The sequence below is a fragment of the Miscanthus floridulus genome, chromosome 11 (genome assembly GCF_019320115.1).
Source record: "Miscanthus floridulus cultivar M001 chromosome 11, ASM1932011v1, whole genome shotgun sequence".
Classification (NCBI taxonomy): domain Eukaryota; kingdom Viridiplantae; phylum Streptophyta; class Magnoliopsida; order Poales; family Poaceae; genus Miscanthus; species Miscanthus floridulus.
This window is the reverse complement of record NC_089590.1, coordinates 58,963,054-58,980,868: the sequence shown is the minus strand read 5'-3', so window position 1 is coordinate 58,980,868 and position 17,815 is coordinate 58,963,054. Positions and strand designations below refer to the sequence as shown.

General features: G+C 43.8%; 1 protein-coding gene across 4 annotated transcripts; it reads left to right on the top strand.

Moving 5' to 3' along the window:
- The first annotated feature begins 10,036 nt into the window (after nucleotides 1-10,036).
- Nucleotides 10,037-14,578, top strand: LOC136493187 (uncharacterized). Of its 4 annotated transcripts, none has more exons than XM_066489240.1 (5): nucleotides 10,037-10,223; nucleotides 10,842-10,962; nucleotides 11,113-11,405; nucleotides 13,205-13,447; nucleotides 13,995-14,578. In XM_066489240.1, the coding sequence occupies exons 3-5, from the start codon at nucleotides 11,163-11,165 to the stop codon at nucleotides 14,268-14,270; spliced, it is 762 nt and encodes a 253-aa protein (XP_066345337.1). In that variant the 5' UTR covers nucleotides 10,037-10,223; nucleotides 10,842-10,962; nucleotides 11,113-11,162; the 3' UTR covers nucleotides 14,271-14,578. The 4 variants fall into 4 exon arrangements, with proteins under 4 accessions (XP_066345337.1, XP_066345336.1, XP_066345334.1 ...); XM_066489239.1 differs by having other exon boundaries at nucleotides 11,105-11,405; XM_066489237.1 differs by lacking the exon at nucleotides 10,842-10,962.
- Nucleotides 14,579-17,815: the final 3,237 nt, after the last annotated feature.

Sequence of the window (17,815 nt, the reverse complement as noted above, 5' to 3'; positions counted from 1 at the left end):
TCATTTTGGCAAGGTTGCAAGGTTTGGTTGACATCTCATGTTCTCATTCACTTAATAGTGCAATTCAAGCACTTCGCAAAGTCATTCCAATAAGGATATAACTTATCATTTCATGTGACTTTTTTATTCCAAACTTCATGAAACTTTTCGAGTGTCTAATATAGATGGGTATTGATGTGAGACACATGAAGATATCCCAATCACACCACCCAAGCATATATCTTGAAAAGGGGTCTATAGGCGAGCAAAAGGTGCAATATCCAAGTTTAGGTTGGGGCTCGTTTCTATAGGTTTGACCTTGACATCTTCATCATCACTTAATATACCATGTTTTAGCTCAAACCCATTGCTTAACTGGTGGCAAACACCTGGGGTGTTACAGCCCTCCCTCCTTAAAAGAATCGCGTCCCGAGATTCAGGACGAAAGACTTTTGTGGAAGAGAGACAGGCTACCAGTTTCCAACATTAGTGATAGCATTAGGATACTTCACTTCGGAGCATCAGAGAGGCTAATTGGGTCATGACACTTTCTGATACTTGCTCTTCGTCGTAAGCTGTTGTCTGAAGAATTTCCTTCTTTGGCCTTCATGAAGTATTGTTACTTTGGGAGGAATCCAAGATAGCAATGTCCTACGTACTTCATCCTCGATGTACGAAGAGCGATACAAACGTAGACTAAATACTTGTAGCATCTACTTCCCAAGTGGATATAGCACAGACCATATGGACTTTGCACTAGACCATAGTCGGTTGACGGATATTCCTTGCAACGGTGCTATATTTGTTCCCAAGGTTTGAAAAGCAGTTCTCTACTAAAGTGGCTTGAGCACAACTTCTCATAAAGGATGTGATCATAAATGGGTAAACGTCCTTTGAGGGTATGAGAAGCTAGTTAACCAATATCCAAACTGGTTGTAGCGGTACAATCACTTAGATGTCAACTGATGGAAAGCTACATAATGTTCCATGTGCGCAGTGCTCTTTCTTTAATAACAATATTGTATGGTTTAAGTCTGCTGAGTGAGTGGTAAACATAGTAGCTGACACTGTCGGCTCAATGTTCTCGATGATCATTCCTTAGGGAGCCTTCGTATCCAAGTTGCAACAGTGATCTGGGTGGAATCTGATGCAACCTCTTGGGTAAAAACACATATAAGGTACCAAAGGCATGTCAGCATTGGAGAACCATTGACGTAGAAGGATGTTAGCGAGGCTTGGAGGACAACACAAGTTGCAAGTAATCACAAAACTAGGGACTAGTTCACTACCAAGCAGGTTGAGTACAATTTGCCTTCGTGGTGCAGTTGCACAGCAAGTTGGGTTGACTTGCCTCGTAGCAGAACTAGCTTTCATACTACATTTGTAGTCGAGGCTTCCATTCTAAGGCCAATCAATATCTCAAAAACCATAATCCAAAAATCTGCGATCTGACACCTTTCCAATTGCTTTCGAATTGCAAGGGCACAATTTTGACTTCTAGAACACTTTGACTGCTTACGCATTGCTGATCTAAGAGGGCAAAAGCAAGGCACATAGGGGTGCAATTAGTCTTCTCAAGGGTATGGAGGGTTGTCTAATCAGCAATACACCTACAAGTTGTAATTCCTTGGCATGAATTACAAACACCACCGTCTAATGCAAATGATGATCGCAGTCACCGCGAAATTGCAGATTCTATACCCTTTTGTTTTCTATTCATATCTCACAAACTACTACTCCAATATGCACAAAATTTGGTGGGCGGGTAGATCCATGGGTCTTCTAACTACTCACCAAAAATCAACTCAACCGAACACCGTTGACCATCCAAACAATTTCATCTACCAAAACTGCTCTGTTCTGAAATGGCAGCAAACCGAGCCTGACAAGATATCTCTCAAATCCGGCGTTTTACTCAACCAATACTCAAACCAACTTAAGACATTGAAGGGCCCTAAGCAAGGAATGAGATCACCAAGTTTGGGGTCAATCCAACTTCGTTTGAGTCACTAATTGTTGGCTTGAAGATGTTCGGTTCTGTACCTTAAAATGTAGACAGATTTCTCGTTCTTCCTTTATAACCGCGGTAGCTTTCTCGCTGAGGATGGAGGCTAGGGTTTTCCTCACATGCTTCTTAGGTAACAATTTTCCGCCGTTGATCTAGATACCAACTTGACTATGCACAAGCATTGGACTTGTGGGCTGTTTTTACAGGGCACAAAACATTATTCCACATGTAGGGCATTTCTACATTGACAAGGAACCATTCCTATATATCCTTCGGCACTTCATCCAATAGAGTCCGGACACATGTGTTAGTGGCACCTTGGGGCACAAAGATGCTGACTAAAAACTAGGGACGTGCTTTCGCTAGCTCCTACCTAGCCGATACAACGTCTTGTACTATATACGTGATTGTCAAAGATGGAATTGACTTGATAGCACATTTGGAGAAGAAGTAGCACTTGCATCGTGGGGCCAGGTTTGCTGTTTCCTTGATCAACATTGTCCTGTGAGATCTGGCCTTCATAGTTACCAAATAGTTGTTACCTATCTGAAGACTAACTTTCCTACTGGTAACAAATCAGTTGTTTCTCAACACTAAAAGTTCTAAATCTGCACTCTTGCCAACAATAGTTGTGTTTGACGCATAACTGATGGTCGCCATCGAAGTCGGCAGAAAGGGGTCACACCAAAGGAGGTCGGTTCGTCTACGTGATCCTTATGCACCTAAAGATTGAGAACTTGGACAGGAACTCATATATATCAGGTGACCTATTACAACACATAATCTCCTGGTCCATTTATCATCCGACTGATAACTTGTTCAACCTTAAGTGTGGTGCACCTTTCTGATCCAATGAAAATGACATAAGTTGCTCACTAGATGATCGACGTCATTATAGGGATCGTCAAGTAGAGTCACTTGTCTACCACCTCTTGCAGTCTGATTATGTTCCTGTTAGTGACCTGTTCTTCAAAGGTTAACCATTGGACGACTTCACAAGGGAGTCCTATTGCATCTAGTTCGACATATATATCTCTTGACATGATAAGGAGAGATAACCAAGGAAGAGCTCAAGTGAGAATAACATATCGGTGTAGTTCGGCAATGGTTCATGACTAGAAACCTCGATACCAGCGCGTGCCGAGTAGCACAACCTTGCGTGCGCGCCCACAGGAGGCTCTCGGTTTCGTCACGGCACCGTAGATTGCTAATCGTGGCACCATTACTGAACATACAGCCTGCAAGAAATCTCACATGGCATAAATTGGGTTGCATAGGAGCAAGCACTATGCGAAGGAGGGACAGCAAACAAAGGTAGTCACAAGGTTAGGAGTCAACAAGGAGGTGATCTGAAGATCAAAACACAGCGCAAGAGAACATAGCCTACTTGCCGAAGACAACTGAGCAGGGGACTTCTTGCCAAATTTCCATATACGTCTTGTGTCCACCAAGTGATTACCAAAACTTGGACGTGGTTCTAGGATAGCGCTCTTCAACACTCGTATGCTTACCGAGGACAAAAGGGGTGATAACTATGGCACTAATTAGATAACAAGCATACATACCCACCACTTGGCTAAACTAGAGGACATTAGAGGTTAAGCATGTAACCACAATTATTTCTAGCAAGACTAAGCACACACTTTTCTCAAGCACTTCCTATTCAAGCAACATGGAACAAGGCATTCTTGTTTAACTCCACACAAGGAAGATAGTGCAATACATCGATCACAAGTTACTTAGTACTTAGAACAAAGGAAGGGAAGCATATTGATGCACAAGCGCAATCATGATGCATGCTCGTCCTATTCGTCCTCATGAAATTGCCAGCCTAAGGTGGCAATCACGTTCTATGTCGGTGGCATAACACGTACTCTCTCGATATATAGCTAGTCGTCAGCTACATTCAATCTACGCATTCGTGATTAGCGTACCTGCAGGCAAATTCATGGCAGCCCATTCCCATAAGAGATAAATAAGCACATAATGAAAGCAGTAAACTAAGATACTTTCCATATATACATCCCCAGATATATATACTTCGGTATCCATAGCTACCCGGTAGATATACCCACAATTAAGTACCTTCATATATACATGTGTGTAACATGTAAATATTCCAGTAACCACAGCTAACTCTCCCCTAGACCGACAGTTGGACGATCATACTCTCACAACTCACACTTACCTGGGCGTAGAGGCAATTGATCCATACATTACCATTCAAAGCGAATGGCATCCATACAATAGCACGCCGTATGGACGACGAAAGTAAAATTTTCAATAAAGTACATCCCCCAAAGTTAGTACTTAGATAGCCACCTAATAGTCCTTAACTGGGCATAAAGGAAGATGTCGCTAGCATAGTTTTACGAATAAGTTTTGACAAATTTGCTTGTAGCTGAAGTTTTAGTTAAAATAGACTTTTTAAAACCAAAACTTGGCTTTTAAAACTATGTACCTGACAGTATTATGCTTAATCTCGCTCTGATACCAGCTGTGACAGAACCGCCCAGTTTATACAAGATCAAGTACGGTTGTCCCCGCTAACACGTTGACACACCCATACTTTCACTCATATAAACCCGGTAGTCCGCCGAGTGTCCCGAAAGACCTCGGTAAATCAACATCACAACCAAGATCGCGTGATTAAGCAAATACACATCACATACATCGAGTTGCAGCGGAAATAATATTACAAAGGGGTTAACAAATAATAGTACAAGTTTGGGTTTCAAAACCGCTTAGTGAAAACAACATAGCTTTCAAATGATTACATTAATATAAGTTCCCAATATATTGCTAGCATAGTGACATCATCCGACAAAAGCATATAGATGAGAAGTAAGTATAGAATCACCGAGCCCACCGGTGGTTAGCCACCATCATCAACAGGTCGAGAACATCACCTGCAACAAGGTGGGATAAACCCTGAGTACTCGAATGTACTCAGCCAGACTTACCCGTCGTAAACCAGAAATAAAGTGACACCAAGGATCATGCAAGGCTTTCTTTAGTGGGCTAGCTGACTCATTTGCGAAAAGCATATGTTATCATGAATAAACCATTTGTAAATACTTTGCATCATCTTTATTATAACCTATCCATCTAGGTAAGCACCTGTACTATAGCAATCACTTGATTAACCAATAACATTCCGTTACCAATTTAGATTTAGCATATCCCGTACCATCCAGATAACCATCATTGTTCCATAATAATTACTACGATGAAGTAACTCGAGTCAAGTGCTCACTATCCAGGAGCGATGGCGATTCGAATCGATTCCTAACCAGCTGGTGATTTATTCCTTACACAAACCTCACTCACCCGCTAAAGTGAGATATTGATCACCGAGTCAACTTTCCAGGAATCTCGAGTTTGCCAGGAACCACATGTACCCGGGGGCCGACCGACTGCACTTTGGCCTTATCATCCCGCCCCCGTGTCCTACCACACCTGCTCCGGCACAGTGCGTTGCGGGCAATCTACTCGGCCCGAAAAATCTCCCAGCTTCGTGGTCGGAAGGTACTTTATCCGGCCAGCTAAATGTAAGGCATGCGTTCAACATGACTCGAGGCCCAACAACGGTCGGTCCTTAATCGACACAGACGGAAACTAACAGCACCCCAGAACCCTGTCTGGTTGCCTCCAACTTTTTCCGTCCGGTCTCCAATTATCCATCACACATGGTTAATTCCAGGATATCATTCTTTCCATAGCTAAATTCTTCCAGTAACCACCTATAATGTAGGTGACCGGATATCACCGATCGCTACCGGTCTAAGCAAGGCTAAGCAGTTATTCGATCCTGACCTAACAGGGTAAAAAGGTAATAAGGTAGGCAAGGATAGTAATAAATGCATCAACGGTTTCAATCAACTCCTACAACTTAATGCAACAATATATAACTCATATATAGAAAGAATTGCTTTTATAAATTAGGAGACTTATAATGCTCCGGGGCTTGCCTGGGATCCGCCACAAGTCAGTTCAGTTAGCTTGCACCGTCCTGGTGACATCACAGGTCCTAACACTTGCTTAGTCCTTCCATCTTCGGGATAGATCCTCCATACACCGTCTTCGGGTTTGGCTCCAACACCATATTCTTCACGTGGTTCATCTAGCGTACCTAGATGAGATGCAATATGCAAGTGTATGAATATGAAGAATAGTACCATGAGATGCATCACAAAATAGCAAGCAAGGACAAGCATAGTTTACACTACACACTTAAGTACTTTGCGATGCTTAACTTAACCATCACACAATCTATCATGTTAAGATGGCAAAGAAGACGACAACACCAAGCATGACACAAGTTTCCCAAGATCTCATGTGCTCTAACTCAGTCATCACTCAAGGCATAAGTCACACTTAACAATATACAAGCAAACACTATAATTGGAATCTGCCAATTTCTGGACATGCAAACAGCAGCTACAAGATTTAGCTATAACTGGAGTTACACAAATCCAAATGACTTGCAAGAAGACATTATGGAAAGCTTATGAAATTTTCTACAATTCATCATTAATCATCTTAGCATGATTCTCAACTTAACTAAGCCAAATATATTCATTTACAGAAACTGGTCTACAATTGACAGAAAGCAGCCATTTCTGAAACCCAACTTTAAACAGCTATAACTCTTAAACTACTTGGCCAAATGACACCAAATTTTAATAGAAGCTAGATACATGAATTATCTACAACTTTTGTATAAACAAGTTTCACAACAAAGCACATTATCATGAAGAACTTTGCTAAGTTCCCAGATCTGTCCATAAACCACATCGGCAAGAAAATAATTATTAACTTATGTTGCAAATACATAATTAGGCAAAACCAACTTTACCAACATGTCACACATGACTAAAGAACACCAGAAAATCTAGTGTCCATGACCAAATAAATTCTTTTAATGCATTTCTTAATTTATTTTAGATAATAAGGTGACTTAATGAACATATACCAAAAGTGCACAATAACTTCTACAAAAATTACAGTGGCTCACATATCCTCTCAATAGTCTAATGTACAAATTTCACTCCATTTGGATATGTATAGCAAGCTCTATGAAAAAGACAAGTTGCTAAAGCAAGAATTCATGTGAGAGCAAGATAAACCAATAACTCACTCATACTTCATCCAATACTCATGAAATTTTTACCACACATCAACTATCACATGAGTAGCATGCCACAAAAATTTCACTTCATTTGGAGCCCTAGATCTACAGTTATAAAAAATAACAAATTCAACTAGCATTACAACCTTACTGCACAAATCTATTTTTACCGCAAAATATTTAAACTAAACATGCCATATTATAGATCCAATGCATAGACAATTTCATAAGGATTCCAAAAAGTCCTCATTTACTATTTTACGAATTTTCTACGATTTACTATGAATTTCCAAAGTTCTTGCAAAATAATTACAAACCAGTCCTTACGGTACTATTCACATGAGTCACTGACTTCGCAGTTAGGACCCTGAACTTCGTCGAATTCTAGTAGGAGGTCCCTGACGGGATTTTGAGCAGGGGAGGCCGTCGGAGCTCGCTGCTCCGGCCGTAGGAGGCCATGCCGTCGGCGGCTGAGGGGCGGGGGAGCACCAGGGGAGTCGTGCGCACCCGTGTGTGTCCGTGGCTTGGCCAGAGGTGGGCCGTGGCGCCTTGGCCACACACGCCGGTGGCATGCAGCCGTGCGGCAAGGCGGCGGCGTTGTTCCGGAGGCCAATAGCTTGGGCGAGCATGCGCGCGAGATGGAGCAAGGCAAGGAGAAGGTAGTGGCGGTGGCTGTTGGGCTGCGAAGCGCTCGGAGGTGGGAGAACGGCGGCGGCCAAACTCGAGCTCGCGGCGGCCATGGCCGTTCTCGGCGTTCGCGTGAGGGAGAGCGAGTGGAGGACAGTGAGTGGGAGAGGCGAGTGAGGGAGGCGAGGGCAGCTTCTGGCGTTCGCATTTGGAGGCGCAGGGGCAGGGCAGCGCGTGGCGCGGAGGCGGGACGCGCGGCGGCAATGGAGTGCGCGCACTGCTGCATGGCTGCCACGGAGACAAAACAACGAACACGTGGCGTGCGTCTCTGTGCCCGACTTGGGGTCCGTTTTTGGGCCATCTCTGCTCCGAATTGGGCTATGGGCCTTGAAGCAAAATTGTTCTCCTTCTGATGCTCTACAAACTTGATTCAGGGTGCTCGGCCATTAGGCTGTTGGATTAGCAGATAATTAGTACTAAACTTGATAGTGTCAGTGATTTGACAGCGACAAGCAAACATCCAAAATTGATGGTCGAAATGAAATGCAACTGGTGCCATCTTCTTGTATGTTCTTCCCCATCATGTAAGCTCCAACTTTTACATTTGGATCAACTGAAGTTGCTTAGCAAAATTTGGAGAACGCGGAATGCCAACGTCGTTGCTTAGCAAAATTCCAGACTTAGAATATTTCTAAGTGTTGAAATCAGCAGCAGGTTCCAACTTCGAGCCTCTGTTTGACTTATTTCCAAGTTGATCTAGTTCTTGGTCCAAAAACAAAGTTTGTTCTACATGATATGGACTACAACTTTCATTTAAGGTCCAACCTCAAAACTGGTATAGAACCTACTGTTCTAGTTTGACCAAAGTAGGATCACTATGAAGCTTAAATTATCCTTTTTGCTCCATTGGAGCGTTTTCTTGGCATTTGCCCAACATGAACCTTTCATGACTTTTGTTGTAGAGTTCATCTAGAGTCATTTTGGCAAGGTTGCAAGGTTTGGTTGACATCTCATGTTCTCATTCACTTAATAGTGCAATTCAAGCACTTCGCAAAGTCATTCCAATAAGGATATAACTTATCATTTCATGTGACTTTTTTATTCCAAACTTCATGAAACTTTTTGAGTGTCTAATATAGATGGGTATTGATGTGAGACACATGAAGATATCCCAATCACACCACCCAAGCATATATCTTGAAAAGGGGTCTATAGGCGAGCAAAAGGTGCAATATCCAAGTTTAGGTTGGGGCTCGTTTCTATAGGTTTGACCTTGACATCTTCATCATCACTTAATATACCATGTTTTAGCTCAAACCCATTGCTTAACTGGTGGCAAACACCTGAGGTGTTACAGTGCTCGCACGCCGCCGCTCGCTGTTAACTTCGACCCGGGCAAAATCGACCGGCTCCGGCCTTCTCCTCCGCTATATTGCATATGTATGATTCAATTGTTTCAGACATTTCAGATGTATGTTGCAATTGTTCTATTTTGATGTTGCAAAAGTAGATCGGGGTGTTACATATGTTGTAAGTGTTTCAAAAGCATGTTGCAAGCGTTTCTTCAACATGTTTCATCTGTTTCTAGACGTATGTTGCAATCGTTTTTTATCTGGATGTTGCATATGTTTCACACATATGTTGCAACAATATGTTCCAAAATGTTTCAGCTGTAGTCTTATGTTGCAGCAAGTGGGGTTCATATTGCAAGTTGCAAGTGCTATTTTTTGGATGTTTCATGTGTTCTACACATATGGTTGCAAGTGCATGTTCCAAGTGTTTCATCTATTTTTTAAACGTATGTCGCATTCATTTTTTTCATGTTGCAAGTGTTTTATGTTGTTCGGCCGGGGGCGAGCCGCGGGGCAGGAGGTTGGTGCGCGGCGCGCTGGGGGGCAGCAGACAGGGTGCTGGGGGCGGGCTGACGAGTGCTGCTCCAGTCGAGGGCACGCCGATTCCCGGCTCTTGAGTGCCGCCCGCGCGGAGAGCGAGGAGTGGGTCTGAGGAATGACCGGCGTGCGTAGATACGGGAGTGGAGTGCGCGCGTAGGGCGGGGCGAATCCGGAGGAAGGTGAGGCGATGGCGGACTGGGGCGAGCTGCACGGGCGTTCGGTCATCAGGCGCTAGCCACCCCGATTTTCTTTTTTTTAGCAAAAAGTACGATTTTCCTTTCGAATAGATTGTAGGTTAATTTTTTTAGCATAATAGTAGACCTTTATTATTCTTTGTAAGAAGCACAGACGTCGATCAGGCGGAGATACAAACCAAAAATCAGACCGTTTGGTTCCTGGGACGGCAGCCACGTGGCCGACGTTTTTGGGCCTTGGGGAGGCGGCGTACGCCGGAGGTTGCGGACGGACCCAAGCCTCCAGCGGAACCCAATCTAGCAATCCTTCGCCTCCTCGCTCGGTGCCTCGGTCCCTGGCCTCCCCGTCCGCCCTCCGCCTCCGTCTCCGCTTCCCCAATCCGCCGACGCAGGTAACCACAACGCTGACGCCTCTGTCTGGTGTGGATAGCTTCCTGGCTCTAGGCGCCTCCCTGCTTTGTTTGGTATAGTTTTAGTGTCCCTATTAGGTGCGGGATTAGGATGGGTGAGTGGAGCATTTTCATTTTTCATCAGTTTGGATTGCTCGGGCGTTGAAAGGGTTGATACGGGCAGCAGGCCTTTCGTATGAACTTCACTCGGCATGTCAGCAAATAGCTATCCGTTCATTCGTTGGATACTTGGATGGTACTGTACTGCTGTTCTCTGATTCAGGTTTGCATGCTGAAATTGAGAAACAGGGGCTGCGAAATGTCCCAAATCCATGGCACAATTTGGAGAACGTGTAATGGAATTTAATGTTAGGAGTTAGGAGTTAGGACTACTCACTAGTTGATGTACTGCGTTTACTCAGCTTTCAAGATAAGTATCAACTTAACTGGTTAGGATCTGCTAAAGTTTCACTTTGTTGGTGTTACCAGATTAAACATGGCCTCCACCATTTAGTCCTCATTACACTTGCTATCTGAATCATTAATAGGGAAAAAAAAGTATTATTACAAGTTTACAACATTCTCCAGACGTTCTTTCAGCCTTTCACAACATCTATGCAGAACTCAAGTTCTGAAATGGAAACATATGAACAAAATCAGGTTGTCTTGCTTTCTTAAGGAAATTTTGTGACTTCTGGAGTTCTGGTGAATAATTTTGATCTGTGACTACTGACTACTACAGGTGACTAAAAACTGCTATGCCATAAAATGGAAGCTATGTCTATTTGCTTTATATCGTTTGAGTTGATACCGATTTTACTTTCAGATAAGCTACACTCTTATCTCAGATTTCTGTGTGCTTGGTACTTACATCTCTGTTTTAGTTGTACAGTGTTAGGCCTTTGGCTCTAAGCTATTCTGGGATTCAAGAAGTATGAAAACATGAGCTACTTCCAAGCTACAATACACAAGCCTCATAGTATGCTCACTGCGTACAAGCCAGTAGCTGGTCCTGGAAGGACCCGTGAGCTACTTCATCAACATTCTCTATGCCCACATTCAACCAGATCCTTCAAGCTGCAGGAGCAAGTGTATCCAAGGCTTGTTCTTGTTTCCGCTTGCCATAAAAGACTTGGTCCTGTGTATGCTTCGAGTGGGAAAGAGAACCCTAAGATTATCAATGATGTAAGCAGTGTTGTTGCTTTCCCCTGGATTATTTCTTTCCTTCTCCCATTTTAAGCTATTCATGCAGTAACTATTTCTTTTACCCAGTGCGAAGCATACTTCACACTTGTTATGTTATCATAAGAACGGTGTTGTAAAACTTGTAATGCTTGTTGGTATTGACAAAAGGGACTTGCTTATCACCTTTTTTATCTTCTTGCTGTAGGATCCAAATTCTTGGAGAGCATTGTATCAGGAACTTGTTTAATTCTGTAATGCTTAGCAATTAAACAAGTTTGATCTGATCTGGTATTCTATTTGAGTATTTTGGTAGATGTTGAACTAGGGTACTCTGTTGAAGTATTTTGGTACTCTATGTTATACTAAATTTAGAATATCTAGAGCGATATAACTCTATTTGGTTGGATTTCATGCGCATGACAATTTTGTGATATAATTCAAGCATAGTAGCATGTCCAAATGCTTTTTCTATAATAATGTGCTAATTTTTTTATGGGTTAATTGGATTTGTGCCATTATAACTTTGTCGTTTCTGAAGAACACCATTACTATTCGCCTATTTTGAAGCATGTCATTATAATTCTTCGTTTCCCACAAATATGCCACCGAATACGTATGGACACAGTCTGGGCCCAGCTGTAGGCGTATACGAAGACGTATACTTCATCTCTCCTGTCACTGACACGCGGGCCCCACATGTCATCTTCTTCTTCCCCCTCTCCTCATCACCTTCCTCCTGCTCCCACCTTTCGTCCATGGCTGTCGTGAGATGCTGGCATGGCACTTCAGCGACCGTGGAGGGCTAGCGGACAACGGAGGAGGTCGAGGGTGGCCCTGCAAACACACCGAGGGTGCCCTCGCCGGTGAGAGCGGATCAGGTGAGGCCGGCGTCGGTGAGGATGGCCCAAGGTCCGCCGGCGTCCGTGGGAGATGAGGTTTCCAGCTCAGGTTAGCCACGAGATGTAGCGAGATGGCCTCCTCATGCGCTTGCGAAGCCGATGGAAGCAGCGGAAGGGCGCAAGATGGCTTGTGCGAGGAGATCGACGAGCTCGGGTCGACCCCGGCAATGGCAGCGGCGGTGCTTGGTGGAGGCGCTGGAGCAAGGAGGGCTTGTGCTGCTGCTGCTGCTGCTCGCGGCTTGGAGATGCCCATCTCCCCGAGCGCGGCCATCACCTCCTCCCCGAGGCCGAGCTCCTCGAAGCTCTCGGCGGCCTCGACCCTCTTCCCCTTCCCCTGCTGCGAACTTCGCTCCGCGGCCCTCGAGGCGGGCCTCGGGACGCCAGGGGACGAGGCGTCCTTGAGGTGGCGGAGGCGCTCGAGGAGGAGCTCGTGCCGCGGAGGGGGAGCGGGAGTGGAGGTGGGGCTGAGGGTGGGGGCGGCGGTGGAGAGGGCGGCGCGGAGGAGGCGGAGCCAGAAAGGGAACGGGCGGGAGAGGAGGAGGCAGCGACCCGCGGCGGCGGCGGTGGCCATCGCCATGGGCGACCCGCGGAGGCAGCGACCCGCGGCGGCCTGGCGCTCGGGATGGAGAGAGAGAGAACCGGAGAGAGAGATTCGGAGAAGAGGAGGAGGAAGATGATGGGGCCCGCGTGTCAGTGACAGGGGAGATGAAGTATACGTCTTCGTATACGCCTGCAGCTAGGCCCAGGTTGTGTCCATACGTATTCAGTGGCATATTTGTGGGAAACGAAGAATTGTAATGGCATGCTTCAAAATAGACGAATAGTAATGACGTTCTTCAGAAACGACAAAGTTATAATGGCACAGATCCAATTAACCCTTTTTTATTGCCTTTTCCCCAGCCCTTTTCAATGGAATCTTTGAACAAAGCTATGGCAGAAGCAAAAAGGCCAAGGTCAATTCAAGACGTGCTGATGGATCAAATGGCTAAGATTCGAGGACTAGGATCTGGTGGAAATGGAGGAAACAAAAACCGTTATGGACGTGGTGGTGGTCGTTCTGATGGCCCAGAGGACGAGTCTTTTAAGCAATCATTATATGAGATGCTCCAGATTTTTATAGCAACTGTTGCATTCATACTTGTGGTAAGGTCATCACTTCATGTTTTACCAGTTTGTAGCATTATGCTATATTTTTAGATGAAGTTGTGTTAGCCCGTCTTTTTTTTTTTAGAAAGGACAGCAAAAGCTTTGCCTCAAGTTTTATTAGACGATATAGCCCGCCTATATCAAACCATCATTAGTTTTTACTCATGGGGATGGTACAATTTCATCATAATATTGTATTTTCATTATCTTAAAATAACATTTTTCTACCCACACTATTAGTTAAATAAGGAAGAATAATAAGGATTGCTGGAGCAGAGAATTTTCAAATTGAAACCTTGATGAGCTTATGATATACGCATAAACAGTATACTTTAATCTTTTGCAACTATCCATATGGTTTTAATTTTGTCAAAGAAACACACATATCATGTATATCTGGATTGATCAATGTGAGCAGACTTATAGGGAACGCACTTCGGCAGTACCTTAACAGGGATGCAGAACTGGATTTCACAAATTAACATCAGTACATGGAAACTATTGTGCTTTCTAAATCATTCTTTTTGTGCCCTTTGTTATGCAGTATATCCACATAATAAGAGGGGAGGAGTTATACCGCCTTGCTAGGGACTACACCAGATATATGGTTACTGGGAAGAGAACAGCTCGACTGAAACGTGCAATGCTAAACTGGCGCGATTTTTCCGAGAGCATCACCAAGAAGGATAGTGCACAAGAAGACTACTACGGAAGATCAACTTCTTCCGAATCCACGTGGTGGCAACAGCCCCAACAGCTCGTTCGTCGTATCGAGGAGCTCTGCAGAGGCTATTTGCGCCCGCACGCGCAGGAATCGTAGTTCGGAGGTCGCACTGTTTCGTCGGCCTCTGAGTTTTCCCGTTGTGGTGATGTAGATGAGTTAGCTGCTTATCTGCTGCCGTTGGTCGTCCTCGCCTGGTGCTGTGGAATACTTATGTGTGGTTTGTGTTCGCTACAGAACAGAAAAGATGGGGGAGTTTCTGTTTGATGTCACTTATGAAGACCCGGCTGCTGTACGGTGTACCTGTGATGGTCTGTCGGTCAATGAGATGCCGGTGGCAACTTGAATGCTTCGTCAGACGGATCATAACTACGTCTGCTGGCCTCTGTTTGTTTGTTGGTATCACTCAGATTGAGATTAGGAATCAATATTTGACACTGTAGCACTTTCGTTTATATTTGATAATTATTATCTAATCATGGCCTAACTAGACTCAAAAGATTTGTCTCGTAATTTACAATCAAACTGTGTAATTAGTTATTTTTTTATCTACATTTAATACTTCATGCATGTGTCCAAAGATTTGATGTGATGGAGAGAGAGTGAAAAAACTTGCAATCTAAACGAGATCCAGGTCTAACAATATTTTTCCGATCTGACAGTATTTCTCCTGACAGACTCTGCATATAGAACGTACGAGTACCAAAAGACATTGTAACTGCAAGCCTGCAAGCATTGAACTTTTGTTGTGACAAATGGGGTGTTCGACCGTATTGGTTTCACTTTCCTGTGGAATGGCCCTTCGTTTCACAGAGCCTGTTTGCAAGAGCGGAGGGTTTTTTCCCCCACGCCGCTGGAAACGTTCATTCCTTATCATGGCCGTGTGATTGCAGATTGCGTTACAAACTTTCTGATTCTGATGTAAGAATTTGTCCCCACTGCCCTGTTCGCTTCGCTGAAAAGCCAGGCTAAAAAGTATTGTTTGCTGATTTGTTGTGAGAGAAAAACACGCTTCAGCACCGTGATGATCTTGGCGGTTTGCTGGTGTCTTGATTGGGAAGGAACGCATGATTAACCCAGCGGCACGTCATTCCATAACAAATTCGCGGTGGAACGGAACAAACTGTACTCACCTATATGATCGTCGGAGTACGAATCTAGATATCCAATCAAACAGGTCATAAACAACAGGGTCGTAATAGGTTACTTCCTAATGATGAAACCGCGATTTGCGGAGTAGCGCTGCGCCGAAAGCCAGGTGCCACCACATGTGCCGCGTCGACCGCCGCACGGGCGAATTAGCAAGCTAAGCACATGCCATCACCAAAAACGAGTTAAGCAAAGCACCCCATCTGGTTAATCACGTAGGCTTTGCGACTTGAGGCGGATGCCCCGGCCACTTGCACGAGCGGCGCCCTGAACTGCCGGGCCTAACGAGAGAGCGATTGCTTTCCCGGCGGAAGCGCAAAGGCTGCTTGCACCGCGACACGATTCGCGGCACAGACGCAGGAATCAGCCGGTGGAGATGGCACCCCGTTTCACTTCCTTTTCGTCTTCATAAAAAACCAGTCTTTTCGTTTCTAATGATGATATTTTTTCTGTTGCAGACTTGGGCTCTAATGATTTTCAGATGCTTCGCTCATGCAAATAATATATAATAAGAAATTATTATTGCTCATAATTATAGTATACGTTCCTCTCTTCTTTTTAAAAAAATATACTCTCTCTATCTCTAAATGAATAATTTTTATAGTTGTTTTAAGTAAATTTTTCTAAGTTTGACTGAGCATCAAGATTTATGAAACAAATTAGTATCATTAGATGCATCGTAAGATAAAATTTTTATCATATACTCATTTGTTGTCATGAATAACTGTACTTTGTTCTTAAATTTAATTAAATATAAATTTTTTAATTTAAAACAAGTCTAGGAATTGATTTAGTGTAGGATTCCATAAGAAACGAGCATTCAACCATACGGCCGTTGGTCTTTTGAACTTTACCTTTTTTTCGAAGCGAGGTCGTACCCCATTTCCATTGATGACAACGGAAATACAAAGTTTGTAGAGACATACAGACGCAGATTAGAAAGCAGACGTGACCGCGAAGGTTGATAGCTATTACAAGAGCTAACAACACACCTGATACTAGCAGCAAAATAACGACAGTACCAGAATAAAGCTAGAAGCGAGTATCAGCTAAGACCAACTACGAGAATCCTTAAGGAAACCAGCAAAGATTTATGCCACAAAACAAGATAACAAGTGCGCAGTGCCATCCCAACATCTTGATTGCTTCAGTAGTCATTCAGCCTGCTCTTCCTGATCATCCTCCAGAAGTTGTTGCTTCCTCTTTGCCGACTTCTTGTTTAACAGCTTCAACGCGATCTCCATCATCAGATTGACGCCACGCACCAGAGCTTCTTTGTCAGTTTCCAGAAACAGCCCTGCCCAGTAACACATGAGCGCACATGCAAAACATACAATAGTGATTGGTTTTTTTTTTTTTTTTTTTTTTTTTTGCCTTCAAAGCAGATATCATTCCTAGTTCTCCAGATAGCCCAGGCATATAGCTGCAATGCCCAAAGTATGAAACTTCTGTCCATTGGGTAACCATTTTTCACACCACTGCCAGCATTGCTGAATATTTCTGGGAACATTATCAGCACCAAGGCCCAAGGGCATAAGCTACCACTGCCCACACCACTTTGGCAGTACTACATTGAAATAGCAAGTGAGAAATGCTTTCCTCTTTATCACAGAAACGACAAGTTGGGTTACCAGCCCATTTCCTTCTAATCAAGTTGTCCTTAGTTAAAATAGCATTATTCATAACTAACCAGAGAAAGATTTTAATCTTTGCTGGGATTTTCCCCTTCCAGATTTTCTTATGATAAGGACCAACATCATTTGTAGAGAGAGCATTGTACACAGACTTAACAGTGAAAGAACTTTTGTTACCAAATTTCCATAGGATCACATTCATGCCCGGAAGGTTAACCACAGAAGTAATCTTCTTAATAAGACAGGTTATGGAGCGGTTTAGAGAGCAGAAGAAGGACCTCCACTTGGTTTTCATTGACTTGGAGAAGGCTTATGACAAGATACCAAGAAATATTATGTGGTGGTCTTTGGACAACCATAAAGTCCCATCAAAGTACATGACCCTCATTAAGGACATGTACAACAATGTTGTGACCAATGTTCGAACAAACGATGGTAACACAAATTACTTCCTGATTAAAATTGGTCTTCATCAAGGGTCAGCTTTAAACCCGTATCTCTTTGCCTTGGTAATGGATGAGGTTACTAGAAACATACAAGGGGATATCCCTTGGTATATTTTGTTCGCTGATGATGTAGTGTTAGCGGACGAAAGTCAGGCGGGAGTAAATAGAAAACTAGAGTTATAGCGGCAGACCCTTGAGTCTAAAAGTTTTAGATTGAGCAGAACTAAAACCGAATACATGAGATGCGACTTTAGCGGAGTTGTACAGGAGGAGGGAGATATGAGTTTGGAAGGTCAAGTAGTGCCTAAGAAGGATACCTTTCGGTATTTGGGATCGATGCTACAGAGGGATGGAGATATTGATGCGGACGTTAGCCATAGAATCAAAGCATGGTGGATCAAGTGGCGACAAGCTT

Coding starts and splice junctions, on each gene's coding strand:
- LOC136493187 (XM_066489237.1), top strand. CDS start 11,163: ATGAGCTACTTCCAAGCTACAATACACAAGCCTCATAGTATGCTCACT. Junction 11,406..13,204: donor ACCCTAAGATTATCAATGAT/GTAAGCAGTGTT, acceptor CCTTTTCCCCAG/CCCTTTTCAATGGAATCTTT. Junction 13,448..13,994: donor CTGTTGCATTCATACTTGTG/GTAAGGTCATCA, acceptor TTTGTTATGCAG/TATATCCACATAATAAGAGG.